Raw genomic sequence first — 17,150 nt, forward strand, 5'->3', positions numbered from 1 at the left:
ATAGGCGCCGAGCCTAATTACCTTCTTATTATTATAAAATGCTCATTGTAAAAAAAAAAAAAAAAAGAAAAGAAAAATTCAAGCAGTGTAATTTAAAAAAGAATCAGAATTCCCCCCAATTCCATCATTACTATTAGCTGAGCCTTCTTCCGGGCATTTCTGTGTACATATGCACGACGCATGCAGTGTTTACACTATTGGGAGCCACTATTGATGCTATACACATCCTGGAGATTTCACACACCTTGTGGACATAGGAGAGCTTTTTGGAAACCTGTTTTTCCCCTCATTTTAAAGAAAGGAAGAAACCATCCTTTGGGAAATGGAGTGGGGCCTTGTTTTGTAAAAATCTGCTCCCAAGGAGAAGTAGCTCCACCTTGTGGTTCCTTGGAGTATGGTCACTGAAGGCTGCTGAAGTCCTGTTGTGTTTTTGCAACTCTGAGACTTGTCTAGTGGCCTTGACAGAAACCAACAGAGGACCAGAAAATCTCCTGTTTGTCTGCAGAGTGGGAGTGAAGGCTCTGTGATTGTAGGACCCCCTTCCCTTCACCCCACTCTAGAGGGCAGTTTAGCTCCAGACATTAAAGTCTCAGTTGGAAACAAAAACCAAGACTAGAACCCCAATCTTCCTGGTTCCAACACTGGGCTCTCTGCAATGTCTTTAGTCTTGACTTCAACACTATCTTAAAAAGCTGATCTTAGTGTCCAAGCCACTCTTACTCCACCGTGTAGAATCATCAGCAGGGCTTTTGGGTAGAGATCCTAGGTGGGTAGAATTTCATGAGCAAGGAATTTAGGAAAGGACAGTCACGTGTCCTCTTGCCTTCACTATTCTGTCCACTTTCTGACTTTACAAATTAACTTGGAATGTGGAGAAAAATGTCTCTTTGGAGATAAAGTTAAAATATAGATGGTGAATGCAGATGTGATTGGTAAGTGTTACAAATGTGGTTCTTTATAAACAGAATCTTAATGGTTGGAGTTCAATTCTTATAAATGCTATACGCGTGTCAATTTCACATCTAAACAATCTTTTGATTGGATTTTTTTCTTTTTCTTGTGCCCTCTGCAGTATATAGTGGAATGTCACGGGGTCACCCTTCTTCCCCAGTTCTTGGGCATGTACCGACTTAATGTTGATGGAGTTGAAATATATGTGATTGTTACAAGAAATGTGTTCAGCCACCGTTTATCTGTATATAGAAAATATGACTTAAAGGTAAGATCAATTTTCTTAATTTTTGTAAAATAATTCAAGATCATAAGGCACTTAGTAGGTGCTCAGAGCTTAAAGCTACCAGGCTAGCAGCAGTGTACACTTTCATGTCAAAGAGTCGATGCTTGCTGACTTTACCAAAGGACTCTTGTGCATATTAGAGTTATCATGCCTACTTATTTAACACCAGCTGAATACCAAGCACTGTACTAGATACTGGGAATAATGTGATGGATAAAACAGATCAAACCTCCACTCAAAGAGTTGCCATTATGGTGGACAAAGATAGGTGCTAGGTAAAAATAAGTCATTCATGTAGCTTATTTGGAAGTGGTAAGTGCTATAGGCAGAAAGGATGAGGGGGAGGGATAGAGTTTTTTTTTAATTTTTACATATACATGTGGTTATTAAGTTTCCACTTTTTGCCTTCACAGAATTAAAAAGGCTTAAAATTTAGCAACAGCAACAATATTTAAGAACAAAAACCTCGTAAAGAATGAAGATAAATACATTCAGAAAAGAAATCAGACGATTGCTGTAATGAAGTATTAAGCAATAATAATAGTAAAGCAAAGAAAGTAACATTCACATTGTCAAATAAGAATATGTCTATCATAGAATGCCTTGACTCTGAGGTTCAGTATGGAGTGGCATAGAGTTTTAAATAAGTGTCCAGGAACCTTTCCCTGAGAAGATGACATTGCAGCAGACTTGAGGGTGAGGAGAGATGAGCTGAGGGAAGAACGTTCTAGAAGAGGGAACATTAAGTACAAAGGCCCTGAGACAGGCCATTTCAAAAACTCGAAGGGAGAGGGAACCCCTAGACATTCGGAGAGTAGAGGGACATGGTCTGATTTCCAGCATCGCCAACTTAGGGAAAAATGTCCAAGTTAGGAGTTGGCAAACTGTGACAGGCCTGAATGCCAAACTTTATAAAAAAGCTTTATTGGAATATTGCCACGTCCATTGTTTCCATGTTGTCTGTGGCTGTTTTGGGACCACAATGGCACAATTGAATACCAAGTTACCACAGAGACCTTTATGGACCAGAGAGCCTAAAATATTTACCCTCTGACTCTTCAGAAAAAGCTTGTCAACCCTCATCCACCAGATTTACATTTATTCTCAAAGTTTTTTGGTCTCCGCCCTTTCATACTTCTAAAAGGAGATCCCCCTCCAAAAAAGGTTTTTGCTTTTGTAGTTTGTGTCTATGGGTATTTAAAATATTCAAAATTAAAGAGCTAAAATATTGTATTTAAAATAAATTAATGTTAATGTTTTTATGAAAAATAACCATTTTCCAAAAGCAAAAAATTAGACCAATATTGCTTCGCATTTTTACAAATTTCTATGATGTCTGGCTTAATGTAAGACCGCTAGAGTGTCTTCTGTAATTCAGTTATCAGCCTATTGTGTTATTTCATTGAAGTATGTGAAGAAAATATTACTTCACACAAATCATATAGTTGGAAAGGAGATAATTATAGATGTTATTCTTTGATATTGTAGAGGAACTTGGCAAGAGGTGATTTCTCAAAGCTTAGTTACATTGTGAACTCTAAGTCAGATTTATGAATTTTTGGTACTCTTTCCATTAAAATCCCTTGGTCTGTTTGCGTGCATTAGTCTGAATGCATGATTTTGTAAAGCTGTACACTTGTCATTTAGAACATGTGGCACATTGTACTGTTGTCAAAAAGTCACATCAAGGTTACTACCAATGTCATCAACTAAGTCTTTGGCATGATGGGAAGCTGTGAAGCTCAGGGGGGCAGATACAAGTTTTTTTTAATTCTAATTTTCACTTGAAAACTCAACTTTTGTCATTGGTGACAAGTCCTGTCAGTTGTTTTCCATGAAATAACAGCACGAAGTTTCTCTCCCTCAGCGCTCAGCCAAGCCTAGCAGCTTTGTTCTTTTCTGAGCAAATGCCCACCAAATACCCAGATCTGAATAAACAAACACTGTTAGTTGCCCTTTCAAGTAAAAATGCTTCGTGGAAAAGGTGGTTAGTTTAGCTCATAACTCAGACCATCACCAAAGTAGTTCTTGAGAAAACATTCACTATAAACAGAAGTGCCTTATGCAAACTTCCGGTAGAGAACATTGAAAAGGGGGGTACTCCTGGGTCAAGATTTGATGCAGCTAACTTAATTATTTCATCAAGCAATAAAAGCATTATTCGATATTTTAAACTAGATGCTTACTTGCACAAGGTACTACCTTAGGCTTATAGAGGTTCAGCAGATAACAAGTCATAGAAACCAGGCATGTGCCTTCAGAGGTCCAGTGAATTGTTAGATCGTTTTAATGAAGCTAGTTGTTTTTTTAGTTTCAGAGAGGATTAAATCACAAATACTAATATTAGTATTTGTGCCACTATCAATTTGTGCTACTACCAGCAGTTTCCCGCACCATTATTTGTGTGAAATCCATGTGACTATCAACAGTAAAAAAAGGCAAATTATGTCTCAGTATTATAAAAATAGCATTGACTTTGTAGATTCTCCGAAGGGTCCTGGGACCCCAGGCTTCTGAACCACATTTAGAGAAATCCTAGTCTAAGTGAAGGAAGTGGTCTGGGCTTGCCTCCCTAAACTCTGGGGTCCAGACAAACTGGATCAACTTCCAAAATACACTCTTGGCCTGTCCTGCTTCCAAGTCTTAGCTCAGGCCACTTTGTTCCCTGGGAATTTCCCCTGGGGAAATCCCAGCCACCCCCCAGGGCTCTTGCCAGCACCTGCTCTTTCATGAAGCCTTTGCAGTGCTGCCCAGCATGCTCTGCTGTGTATCTCAGGGACCCTGTGTGCGGGTCTGACTCCCATAGAAGAGAGCAAGAGTGACCTCTGAGCCACATGTCTTGATTTTATGACCTGTTGGCCACATGTGAGTTGCTGAACGTGTAAGAGCCTCCATTTCTTCATCTCCTGAAACAGGGATGATTTTACTTACATTTGCAGAGTTACTACAAAGATTAAATGAAATATCTATGAGTTCAGCATAAGGCATGGCACATTACAAGTAAGTGCCTTCAGGGCAAGTATTTTCTTCCACTATTTTTTATCCCCCTCAGATGCCTGAGATAGTGTCCCAGACAGGTAGACATCTACTAAACATATCTTGATGCAAATTATATTTGTAGATTGGATATTCTAGTTGTAATTTGTCTTACATTTCATAATTTCCCCTCCCCTTGTAGTTGGTAGAGTAGATAAATCCTGCTCTCGCCAGTACTTTGTTGTGATGGACTTATCCATTTGGCATCATTTCATGGCTTAAACTGTCAGCCTTACTTTTCCATTTTTAATTTTTTTTGTGAATTAATACAAACTTGGATTAGTTTTTCTTTCTAGGCTAAGGACCAGCATTTATATAGAGATGAAGCTTCCCGTAGAATCAGAAGCAGAGTAAATTACAGAGAAAAAACACACAAACCACCAACTTGGTTGAGGCTATGAAGTAGAATAGATAGCTTGTTTCCTCTACCCAGCAGCGTAGGCAGTGCTGAGTATCACAGATGTCCCATTTAAAAGGAAAAAAAAAACAGGAACATCCTTTTTTAGAAACTGATGTATTAAGAAACGTGTTTGTGGCCCATATTTAGGGGTCCCAGGAGGAAGAGAAGCAGACCCCAGCAAATGACACCGTCCAGGCACCTGTACTAGTATACTGTTCACCCAGGTCATGGGATGTGTCCTGAGGTTTTCTTTAACGAATGATTCCCCTGGTCTGTCTCCATCTGATGGGTCATCAGCTTTGTGCTCCGGAAACACTGAGCATTTTCTCCCAGCCGGCAGTGGGGTCTCCTATATCCCCCAGTCCCAGGGAAGGAGAATTGGCCCTGGGGAGATTTGTGGCCTGTTGTTGACCTGCTTCCACCTTGAGGCATCTCTTCAGTCTGAGCTTCTGCATTTGTGAGGATCAGGCAACACACAGCTTGACCCCTGCCTGAGCTGCTAGCATGAAAGCTGGTAATGGTGTAAAAATTTTGATTTCTTTGCAGTTGGCCAATATAGAAGGTGCTTTCACTTCTTCCCTCAAGTCAAATATAAGTTCTTTTAATGATTGGCTAACTCAAATGTTCCAGGGCAGAAAATGTCAATTTGAGTAGGCCAGGGCTTTGCTGACCTGGTAGCAGTGTAGGCATCCAGTGCTAGGGAGGAAGGGAGCTCAGCAAAGTGGTCAGTGATCCTTCTCCAGCTGTCCATTCAGCCAACACCAAGCATCACTGGGCATCTGCCACGTGTACTGTAGTAATCATTGAGGAACATAGAATAAATAGACATTGCTATATTCACATATTTCAGAATTCATTAGATCATTCTTTTCCCTACTCTTCTCTTAAAAATCTTCCACAAGCAAAAGGAAGTTTCTCTGCTCGAATTCCAGCCCCCAAACCTCCCTGTTGGTGTCTAAGGTGGAGTTGGGTCGTCTAGGACAACCCAGAGCACCAGGCACACTTTTGAAAGCCACTTCAGTAGAGTAGACTCTGGTGAGATCAAGGACCCTGTTTTCTTCCACTTTGTAACTCTGTGCTCAGCATAGAGCCTGGCACAAAAGAAATACAAGCAAACGCCTGTCTTTGAAGGAATCTCCAAAGTAAAGAGGGTCAGAAAGTGTCTGTGGGGGACTGACATATAGCAGGTGGGGAAGAAATGTTTGTTAGTAACTCGAAAATGGGAGCAAAATCAATGAGCACCACAGAAAAGGCAACCAAAAGGCTGGGACAGGCCTACCTCTGGAAGGTGTGATGTGGGTAAAGAGGCACTTACAGCCTCAGTGGTCACCTCAGGCACTGCCACTTTGAAGATGAGAAAACCAGCCACACTGCCAATCGATGGGAAAAGGAAAGCCTGAGTGTGATCCAGTGTTTAGTAAGTTATTGCTCAAGTGATTGTCAGGTTTTCTGATTTCTAGCAGGTGGACAGAATCCAGAGAAAGACAAGTGAGCATGACAGAGCCAGGGCTGGGGCAGGAGGCAGTGGCCAGTGGGCAGGAATACCTACGGGGTGAAGGGCACAGGCTGGGCAGAGAGCTGGACAAGGAGGGGCACCAGAGCAGGGCATGTGCTCTCTGCTGTGCCAGGACCGATTGAATATCAATGTGAAACCCTATGCCCCATGTGTGCATGTTTTTTATTATTTCTTTGTATTTCAGGGCTCTACAGTGGCTAGAGAAGCTAGTGACAAAGAAAAGGTAAGTACCTTGCCACATTCCTCACCACCTCCTTGGAGCGGTCTCGCTCAGGTGTGTTCTTTCTCATCTCTTACCACTGCAATTCTTCCCACTTCTCACCCTGCTGTCACCAGTGAGAAACACATTATTCTAGAACTGAGGAGTATTCTACTTCATTTCTTTTCCTTAGATTGTTGAATAATGGAATAGTTATTAGGTGTGAAGGTGGTTGGAAGGAACATTCCATGCGAGGCATGCTCCTGAGAACGCAGCCGTCCTCCTGTGCAGAAACTCCCCAGTAGCAGTTACAGCTCATGTGTACTGAACAGGCTGGGGGGGGGGGCAGCACTGACCCCTCTTCCCCACCACGGACCAGACATGACCCTGAATATGTTTCTTTGCCTCTCTATTTTCTCACCTGTAAAATGTTAGCTTGGATGAGCTTCAAACTCCTTTCCAGCTATCAAATGTTAAGATATGATTATTGTTTGTTTAAAAGAATCAGGTTATGAGGGGCCCACATCATTTTTTTCTTTTCCTGCTTCATTGGTCCTTAGATAATTTTTGAACTACATTTAGTTTGTCATATGAGATTATCAACAGAGTCACCCTGAACAATCAGTTTGAGTAAGAATTTAGGAAGTAGCTTCCTGGATTCAAACCTAAACTAACCCAGATCAACATGTGCGTCTGTGAGTTATTCCTACCCATCACCTTGGGAAGTGCCTTTTCTTGACTGTTCCATTTGAGAACAGAGCTCAAGGTTGTGTATTTAATGTTTTGGTAAAATGATACCATCCAATTTAGGTTTGAGTTTTTACAAAATATTAAATTTTATTTATTGACTCAGAAGTATTTGTGAATATCTTTATAATTACTATCCTAGCTTCAGGGGCTAAAATCATGAGCCAGACAGACACATCTAGTTGGGGAATACAGACATTAGGTAGGGAGTGGGGCCACATGATGAACCCTTGGTTGGGGACTCTTGGGGTTCTCTGGAGCTCAGATTAAGGGTACCTGCTTAAGGTGCACAGACATTATTTCGTGGGGGAGGTAATGTCTAGAAGGACAAGTACAAGTTAGGGGAAGAACAGCAAGTTCAAGGGCACAAAGTATGATTGGTGTCTTAGACAGGAGGCCACAGAGCAAACCTGGACCAATTGGAAAGGCTGATTGAACCACAGAGGAGGAGGGGGGGCCCAAAGTAGGGTATGGAAGTGGGTAGATTACAGAGAGATGCAGGAGGATGAAGCTATAGAACTCTGAGATTGAATGCCAGAGGTGCATGGTGCCAGTGTGAGTGGCGAGAGGGCTGTTAAGGATGAACCCCAAGTTCCTGGTTTGGACAGTTGATTAGGTGTTAATTCCACTGAATTAAGGAACAGAGTAGGAGGATTAATGTAAGGATGACCTCAGTACAGGGGGGTCTCGGCTGGGAACCCTCCATGGAAGTACAGTCAGCAAAGACTGAGAAGTGGATGGAGTCACACAGGAAGAGCATATGGAGAAGTTTATCTAGAACCCTCCCAGAAGAACATTTGTCCCTCACGGGGTGGATCAAGAAAGAGTCCTGCAAAGGATCAGCCAGAGGTACAAGACGAGCCAGGAAAGTTGGGATCATTCACGCGAGCGTCTGTTCTGAGCAAGCACGTTGCCAAGCATTGTACAGAAAGCTCAGGGAACAAAACAGACACAGTCGCTCCCCTACCCTCAGAAACTCACTCTAAGGTTGTCTCAGAAACCCGAGAAAGAGAACTTGCCAATGTCAGGCCAGGTAGGATGAGGACTGAGAATTTGGGCTTATCAACAGAGAGGTCTCTGGTGACCTGGTCAGCAAGGATGGGTGGTGGCCAGATCCACATTGTGGTGAGGGAGGCAGCGAGGAAGAGAAAAGGAAACAGTGGTTCCTTCCGTGACCATTTCCATCTTCACTGTGAACACATATTTTGATGCCTTCACCTCCATGCGAACCACCATGGAGCCACCAGCTTGGGACAGGAGAAGCAGATGAGGCAGTTTGTTTATAATCTAAGAACATTTATTAAACTGTAGTAGATTCAGTAAGATAGATTAATAGCGCTTCTAAAAACATTCTGTTTTTTAAGTTTCAAAAAAAAAAAAAAAAGTCTTTGCTTTTCTTTCTCTACCAATGTTTGGGTTTTCTTTCCAGGATCAGGTATATTTCTGTACTCTTCCAGAACTCATACATAAATTAAATCATACATAAATTATTTCTGACTCTTACAGAAATCTTCATAAATTAAAATATAAATGTCATAAAACAATCACAGTCCCTCTGGTTTGAAATATTTAGAATAGGCTAAATATATTTATTTTCTGCATTTTAGCCTTTTGTAAATGGAATCAAATGATTTTACAAAGAAGTAGTTTTCATTGCCATCGTTGACTATATTCTCTTCAAAAAGATTGTTATGGTGCTGAGAACAATTTTCATAGAGACTCTCCATTGACATGGCTTAATTAGTAATCTCAATTCTTATTCTTCTTAGATTTTCTTTTATTGAGTCATTATAACTGTTTTAATTTCCCATACTTTTAACTTGTTGATGACAAGTTTTGAAACTGTCATTTCAAATATTTAAGTGATATAGGTGCAGACAAGTCCCATTCCTTAGATTCAACTTGACACATAATTAGTGAGATTTGCATTAGCATAATAATGAAGATGGAACTGAAGGAAGGAAGGAAGTTATAGTCTAGCAATAATGGAATCACTTTCATGGCAACAAGTCTCAGTACATGCATGTACTGATGTCTTGAATTTTTTTTTTAAAAGGAGAACAGTGCTGCTTTAAAAAAAAAAAACCGTTGTCAAATTCTGACAGCTGGTATGACTTGTTTTATTCTTTAATTCCTTCCCTTTTAATGGAAGGGCATCTTCCATTCATGGCTCCAGCAGTTTCGCCTCCTCTAAATGAGACAGAGAAATGCGAATCTCCCTGGTGGTCGATCTTTTCACAGCTGCGCTGCAATTCCAGTGTGACACCAAATTAGTAATTATAGCTGAGCGGACTGCTTTTTACAAATGACAGTCCTAGCATGCTGCCAGCTAGCAAGCTACTCAGCAGGGAACCCGGGGAAGTAAAAGAAAACATAACTGGACTCACTTGATTTCTGGGGGATTTGACCTGACTCTTTAAAAAGCCCATGTTCTTGAGAGAGAGAGTCCTGGGGATTTACACAAATATGCATTTTGTTCATCGTCTGCGCGATTCTTCGCAAAACTCATGTCTGATTTTATTAGGTAAAGTCTAGCCTGTGTAATGGAGTCATAGGGTCACAATAAGAAGATTCCTTTTAACATACAACCTTCTCCCTGGAACCCATTTGAAAGAAAACAGCTGCCCTGCAATTGGCATTTGTATAACTATATTGGCAATAATCATTGTTGACACTTTGATAATGGGCTACAAAAAGCTGCCTTGTCCATTCTTAGGCATTGTGAATTGTACCAGCAATTAAGTGACTGTCACCGGCTGTGGCATTTTACCTATTACCAACTGAAGGTTTTGGAGGATTAATCATTAATACCCCCACATCTAAAAATGCTTTCCTAAACCAGTTTTTAGCATTTCTTTTGTGGTCTTTAAATTGTAACAAATTATAATTAATTACTACCTCTATCTGGTCCTTGGGGCTGCGGTTAAACACAGGTAGCAGGGATGGCAGGCTCCCTGTAGAATGAACAAAAGCACAGCAGTATGTCTTTCTGGAAATCTTTGCTACTCAGTTAAAAAGTACCTTCTTTTTCCAGGATGAGCGAATAATCAGCTAAAGGGAGATTGGCAAGCTTTTTAGGCTCTTGATTTAGCTAATGCTTTAACCTTGTTCTGTAAAATCCCCCCCTCCCCCCCATAGAAGAGAAACATTCCCCTTTGCCAGCCAGTCTTAGAATACCTATTCGGTGGTGCCCGTAGCTCAGTGGGCAGGGCCCCAGCCATGTACAATAACTGCTGCAACAGGAAAAAAAAAAAAAAACCGGGCATTGTGGCAGGCACCTGTAACCCCAGCTACGTTGGAAGCTAAGGCAAGAGAATTGCTTGAGCCCAGGAGTTTGAGGTTGCTATGAGCTGTGACACCAGGGCACTCTACCAAGGGTGACAAAGTGAGACTGTCTAAAAACAAAAAATACCTATCCCACCATCCAAAGTGCAAGGGCAAGCTTCCTGGCAGGGTAGAAGCAGAGGTGGTTTCTCAGACCTTAAACTAAAGGTAGCACCAGTAACGTAAGCCTCATGGGCCAGAATTGTTTCATAAAAGGGGGGTCTTTGGGGAAGGACCCCAAAGGCAGGGCTAGGCAATCTGAGTCCCAGCCCTGGGGAGGACTGCCATCAGTGGAAGTTTGGGGTTTGGGCACAGGTCCCTTGACTTTTGTCTTCATTTGCAAAATTAAAGCCTTTGGTTGTACCATTGCTTTTCATGCTGTAGTGTTTGTGAGAATCTCCTGTTTCAAATGAAGCTTTCCTAGAGCCTCCTCCAGAGACGCAGTTCAGCTGTAGACCTCACTGGGAGAAGTCCTAGACTTGGCGATCACCAAAATCCTATTGAAGTGATAATTGGTGATCACTATTACTGACCAAAAAAAAAAAAGTTTGCATATGTCTGAGCAAGCTTTAAAAACCCTACGTGTAAACCATGAAACACATCCTGGGAATGAAGTTTTAAAGCTTCAGTTCCTTTGGAATTTTTCCTAACTCATAATCATAGCACATGAAAGGGATTGTGTTTGATGACTCTTGTGAGCATCTTCCAGATTTTTGCTCAGATGACAGCATCAAAAGTCCTCAAGATTTTTTTACTTATTGGTGTATGGTATATATAAACTCTGTCACCTTATATTAATTCCTATTTCACTGAAATGAACTCAACTCCATGTCACAAGCACACATGGAGCAGTGCTATTAGATATGAGAAATTTATAAAGCTAAAACCTCTTACTCAGCTGGTCCTAGAAAGAGTTAGGGTAGAGAGACGACTTCTAAAGTATAGTATGTGTCCTGAATTTAAGCCAAGCTGTTACAGATGTACATTCTTAAAATGATAAAATAATGGTCTTTATTAGGTTTCCGTTAAAGCAGAAACCATAGGACTTAGCAAATTTCTTGAATGATTAGCCTTTGCCACCACCACAGACAGCCACACAGCAGAATTATCTGTTGAAATGGGAACAGATCTCTCTTGCAGCTTAACCATGGAGGAAATCCAAACCATCGCCCTTCACACTGCACTTAGAGTTGTGGTCATGAAAGCAAGACGGTGTTAGAAAAGGAATAAATTTCACTATCAGTTCAACAATTTTAGAGAAAATAGCCAACAGCTGGTTCTCACAAGACTTAAGAATTCTGAATTTCAAACTTAGAATAGAACTGAGCTTATCCAGTTTTGTGCTTAATTCTAGCACTGTTCCACAAGTATGTTGACATATACTCTCTTGAGATACGTACGGACAAACAGATTCAAAGTAAAAATTACGGGACTTTCACATCTGATTGCTGGTCACAGATGTCTACATTCTCATTGTTTTCACTGTGGAAATGAGAGGGTATTAATAACCTATTGGATCGTTTCCTAAGCCATGAACTTGTAGACATTGTTCTTATGTTAAAGAAGGTTGTTATATGTGCTTTTTGTGAGAAAACACCTGTTACCTTGCTACTGCTGTTTGAACTCGGCCCATACGCACTAATTTTGCTTTTCATGTGTCAAATTTGTGCCTTACGTGTTTTGAGGAAGCAGAACTGATTATAAATCTCTAGTGTCTCTTATTACTGCCCAATTGATACCACACATACAGTGTTATTCCACCAAATTATCTTTATCCTATCTCCAATGCAAGGATTATCTAAAATGTTCTCCCTTAATAGAAATACTTCTGGAGTATATTTTCAATGCCATAGACTCTTGATTTTTATGAAGTTTTTTGGCAAGCATGGTAAAAGGGGTTTTATTCTTTATTGTAAGTTTATTTTCATTTAGGTGAGCTTGGAATAACAAATCAGGAGCAAAAGCAGTCCCTGACACATAACAATAATTAGTATGTTTTCCTATGTGGTGTATTCGGCTCTGTCATAGTAACAGCCCATCAAGGGGACACGCAGCAGTAATCTTTGACATCTAAGCTTACAAGTAGACATTTTTTAAAAATAAGGTTGCCAAATAAGCACATTGAACAAAAGTTCATTTCATTCTGAAGTACAAGTCCTTTAATCACAGAGTACTATGATATGTATTATCCTTTGCATTGAAACCTTCTGGTGCCAAAATCCTGTTCGCATTAAACACTTAAGTGTGACCAAGTGCATTTCATCCTCCCGGTAAGGTTTCCATGCAGACTAAAATAAAAACTTGGCTCTGTAATCTATAGATTTTGGCTCTGTGCATTTTAAGTACATGTAGTTTATATTTCTGGTTGCTAATGGCAATTTACAGGACAGTTGCCTCTTTCTATATAAAGTGTAGAATGATTAAAATAATCATTTTAAATTCCATGTTTATAGTTATATTTCCAACTATATACAAATTTTGTTATTTTAAAAATTTTTGTCATCTAACAGGTTACATTTTTAAAAATCTCACTAAACGTTGATAAAAATTTGATTTTACTAATCCTTAAAATATCTGATATTACCAAACATATGTACACTATATGTATGATATCTATACACAAATGGATTAACTCATTTCAAACAATAAAAAATTTAACTTTGGGTATATATTTTTTGGGTTTTCAGAGACGTGGAAATTCTTAGTAATTTGGAATTTTTAAGTATTAAAATGCTAAGCAAAAAGTACTTTTTTATTTTAAACAGAATTTTTTTAAGCCTTACTTTTCTTATCTCCTTTTTACCAGTTCTTCTGGGAAGAAGCAGAGTCCTGTGTCTCTGCCCCCCGTGGAATTCTGTGGTGTCTCCTCGGCACATCTCTGGAGGTGCCAGGGATCTTTTCTGAGCTATCCACAGAAGACAGAGCTGCATTTCCAAAATGAGAACTCTAAACTTGGTAGCTGTTCTATTTTTTTCCCCCCTTTTTTAATCTCAAACACCTGGCTAAATCTGTCCTTAGAGATCATTTATGTCTTTTATGGAACTCTAGGGAATACATAATTCTATTCAGAGGCCTTTATACATTTACAAAGTTATCCACATGCTGGTTGTCTCCAGGCTCTGACATGAATTTTACAAAGACTTTTCACAAAATGGGGAAAGTGTTTATAATAAAACAATTTTCTTTTTACACGTCATAGCAAATTAAATGTTCCCAGTAAGTTCACTGCTCCCTGGGAATGAGTTTACAATTTCCTGGTACTTTGGTCATATTTTCTGGGTACTAATATTTCAGTGAGTGGATTTTTGCTTTAGATGGGCAAAATAGCATTTACTAAATTACCCACCATCGTAACAGGCCCACTGAGGAAAAACTAACCCATGGAAAATGAAGGTAACACAAAGTCAGATTTCTGCCTTTTGCCGTATGTGTAAAGCCATTAAATTTTATCCCTTGTATTTAAGAAATATCACAAATTTCAGACACCTTGTAACTCTAAGAATTTAACTTAACCCGATTTTTATTACCATAGAGCAATGTTTTATTCTCCTTTGGGTTTCAGTATAAAAGGTATCTTTGGTAAGGTTTTCTTAACTAGGACTAGCTTTTGAAGGTGATCACAGAGGTTTCTCCACCCAGGAGAATTAACACTTGAGGCTTGGAGAGCAGGATATGGAACTAAAGTCACCAGGAAAGGAGGGAGCGGTCTCCTGAAGTACATCCTGTCTGATGCATCCTGCTCCCCATGTGTCATATGCAGTAAATTAATTTTGCACTTGTAAATGCTAGGTTGATGTGCAGTGATGAAAGGATCTTCAAAACAGGAGGGCAGTCTGGAGAGAATTCATAATATAAGGAAATTTTAAACATGGTTTAGATTATTGATATACTAAATTTAAAGAACCTATTTAAAAAAAAATAGGAAGGGGCAGCACCTATGGCTCAAAGGAGTAGGGCACCAGCCCCATATACCGGAGGTGGTGGGTTCAAACCTAGCCCTGGCCAAAAACTGGGAAAAAAATAAAAGGAAACAAATTTACAGCAAGTTATTACTGCCAAGCACAGTGTGCTTGTGTCACTTAATTCACACACTAACCTATTTCATAAGCACATACAGTATTAACTTTCCTTTAAGCCTTAAGTAGCAAGAAAAGTAATGTTATGGTTGGGGGTCACCATAACACAAGGAACTGTATTAAAGGACCGTGGCATTAGGAAGGTTGAGAACCGCTGCTTTAAGGAAACTGAGGTCTGGGCAGACTAAGTGGCAGGAATATCACAGCTAGTATAGAAATGTTAAATACTTCAGTATATTTAAAAAGAATATCACTCTGGATTTATCACAGTGAAACTTTTTCTAGATTCATGATACAAACAGTGATATCTGGGCTAATGTATAATGGGCCATGTGGCAGGCCCTGATTTAAGCCTTTTTACACATATGAGCTCATTAGAACCCTATGTTTGCTAATCCCATTTAAAAAAGAAAACCAAGTCACTGAGAGGTTAAGTTGGCCGAAGTCACACAGCAGATAAGTGGAGGAGCTGGGATCTGGCGTGTGCTCACAACCACATGCTTCAGTCTCCTAAGTGGAGCCCACTGGGGCCCGGTAGGCATCACCCCGCATCCTATTTTACCCAGATGGTATAGCTAGGTTGCAGGGGTACAGTGTCACTCTGCTGATGCCTTCCTGTGCATCTCCATGTCACATTAGTGGAGATGAATGCCATCTGGAGTCCACTCCGTTACACAGCAGAATTGCCTCATGCCTTAGAGAAAACAGCCTTGTCTCTGCAGGCCTGGGGCTGAATCAGGCTTTGTCATGTCCTCCCCAGCCTCAGCTGGCCAGGGCCTTGTAGCAGCTCTGGAGTCCTGTGGGGCCCACGGGGGAGGGGGGAAGCGGGGGAAGGGGAAAGAGAACGTCCCCCCCATGTCTGCTCTCCCCCCAAGTACATATTGTATTGAAGTTGCCCTACTGAGCTTTAAGGCTCCAGTGACCTTGGAACTGCCCAGGAGAACTGAATTTAGAGCAAATAAAGACTTAACCTGCTCCCACTTGGGAAATGTTGCTGACCACTGACTGGAAGCAGGTCTCAGAGTTCACAGCTAAGAAGTGTTTCTGAGCTGTCTCTAGTTAGCCTTGGGGGTTTCCTCCACCTTCTGGCAGTTTCTGTGCTGAAGTAGGGAGGATATTAAAAGACACCTATTAAAGAACCAGACTCAGTGACTATGAGCTTGGAACATCAGTGCAAATAATCTAGTGTTTAAAAGCAGAGGCTGGGATGGCGCCTGTGGCTCAAAGGAGTAGGGCGCCAGCCCCATGCGCTGGAGGTGGCAGGTTCAAACCCAGCCCTGGCCAAAAACCACACACACAAAAAAAAAACAAAGGCAGGGGCTGGAATCCGTTATTAATTCTGTGTGCTGTTTGATACACATCACCTTTGTGGGCAGTTTTATACCAAGAGCGCTTGTTAGGTTCTGTTTGGTCCTAATAGTTTTCCTCATTAAAAAAAATGTTTATAATATAAACACTGCCCATATTTAGAGGGATATATTGAAATTTTTTTTAAAAAGCTACACAATAAGATTTTCTTGATGGGGAGTCATTGATGACTTAATCTTTGTTATATAGTAACCAAGTTGGGTTTTTAAAAGAAAATATTTTGTGTGCAGTCGCTCAACCTGTAATATCAGTTTTTAATCTGTACATTTTATTAAATGATCACCATGATGATAATGATGGTGGTGATTGTAATAACAAGTCTTACACTTTTTTTTTTTTTGGAGCCACATTCTCACTCTGTCACCCAGGCTAGGTACCATGGCATCATCATAGCTCACTGCTGCCTTGAACTCCTGGACTCCAGGGGTCTTCCTGCCTCAGCCTCCTGAGCAGTTGGGACTACAGGCACGCACCTCTGCACCCGGCTACTTTTTGTATTTCTTGTAGAGGAGGGGTCTCTCTATTGCCCAGGCTGGTCTCTAAGTGATCTTCCTGCTCCTGCCTCAGCCTCCCAAAGTGCCAGAATTATAGCATTTTGCCATCATGCCCAGAAGCACTATTTAAATGTGTCACACAGATTCTGGTTGAATTCTGAGCACAACTTTACGTTAGCAGAATAAAGTTTCCTATCTCTGCTCATCAGTTACATAGTTAAAATACATCATCTCAGTTTTCTTATCTATAAAATGTGGATAAGAATAATAGTTAAGGTTGTTGAAAGAGTAGATTGTGTGCATAACTTTATTTGCATGTATCGCCCTAAGCGCTAAGCGCAGTACCTAAGGCTGCCGCAGGTGGCAGTAGTGGCTTTCCCCCCTTCTGCACATAAGGGAACAGCTTGGAGAGGGCTGGGAACCTGGCCCCATGTCCCTGGTGGGTAAGGGGTGGAACTGGCATTGCAATCTTCCCTGTGTGTTCATGACTCCAAAACCCTGCTGCCGCCCCCCCCCCCAGCACCCCGTCTCATAGCAAACATTTGGGAGGTGGGTATTTGCAGACCAGTGTTGGATTCCGTGCTCACAGCTGCCCTGCTAAGGAACCACCTTCGCCTCCTGCCCTTTCAGTAAGCTCTTAAGCCTTTTAACCAATCTGGATGCCCTTTTGTGAACTTGATCCAATCTTAAATGCGTCCCTAGTGCCTGCAAAATTCACGAGTAAGCTTAGTCGTACAGTACAGGGTGTCCAGA

General features: G+C 40.8%; 1 protein-coding gene across 1 annotated transcript in view; it reads left to right on the top strand.

Moving 5' to 3' along the window:
• PIP4K2A (phosphatidylinositol-5-phosphate 4-kinase type 2 alpha) overlaps positions 1-17,150 on the top strand; it is a 164,527-nt gene that overhangs the window by 135,339 nt on the left and 12,038 nt on the right. The window contains exons 5-6 of the mRNA XM_003786760.2: positions 1,073-1,219; positions 6,374-6,412. Coding sequence (XP_003786808.1) covers positions 1,073-1,219; positions 6,374-6,412 — 186 coding nt within the window. The remainder of the gene's footprint in view (positions 1-1,072; positions 1,220-6,373; positions 6,413-17,150) is intronic.

The sequence above is a fragment of the Otolemur garnettii genome, unplaced genomic scaffold (genome assembly GCF_000181295.1).
Source record: "Otolemur garnettii isolate 467f Iridium unplaced genomic scaffold, OtoGar3 scaffold00019, whole genome shotgun sequence".
NCBI classification, from domain to species: domain Eukaryota; kingdom Metazoa; phylum Chordata; class Mammalia; order Primates; family Galagidae; genus Otolemur; species Otolemur garnettii.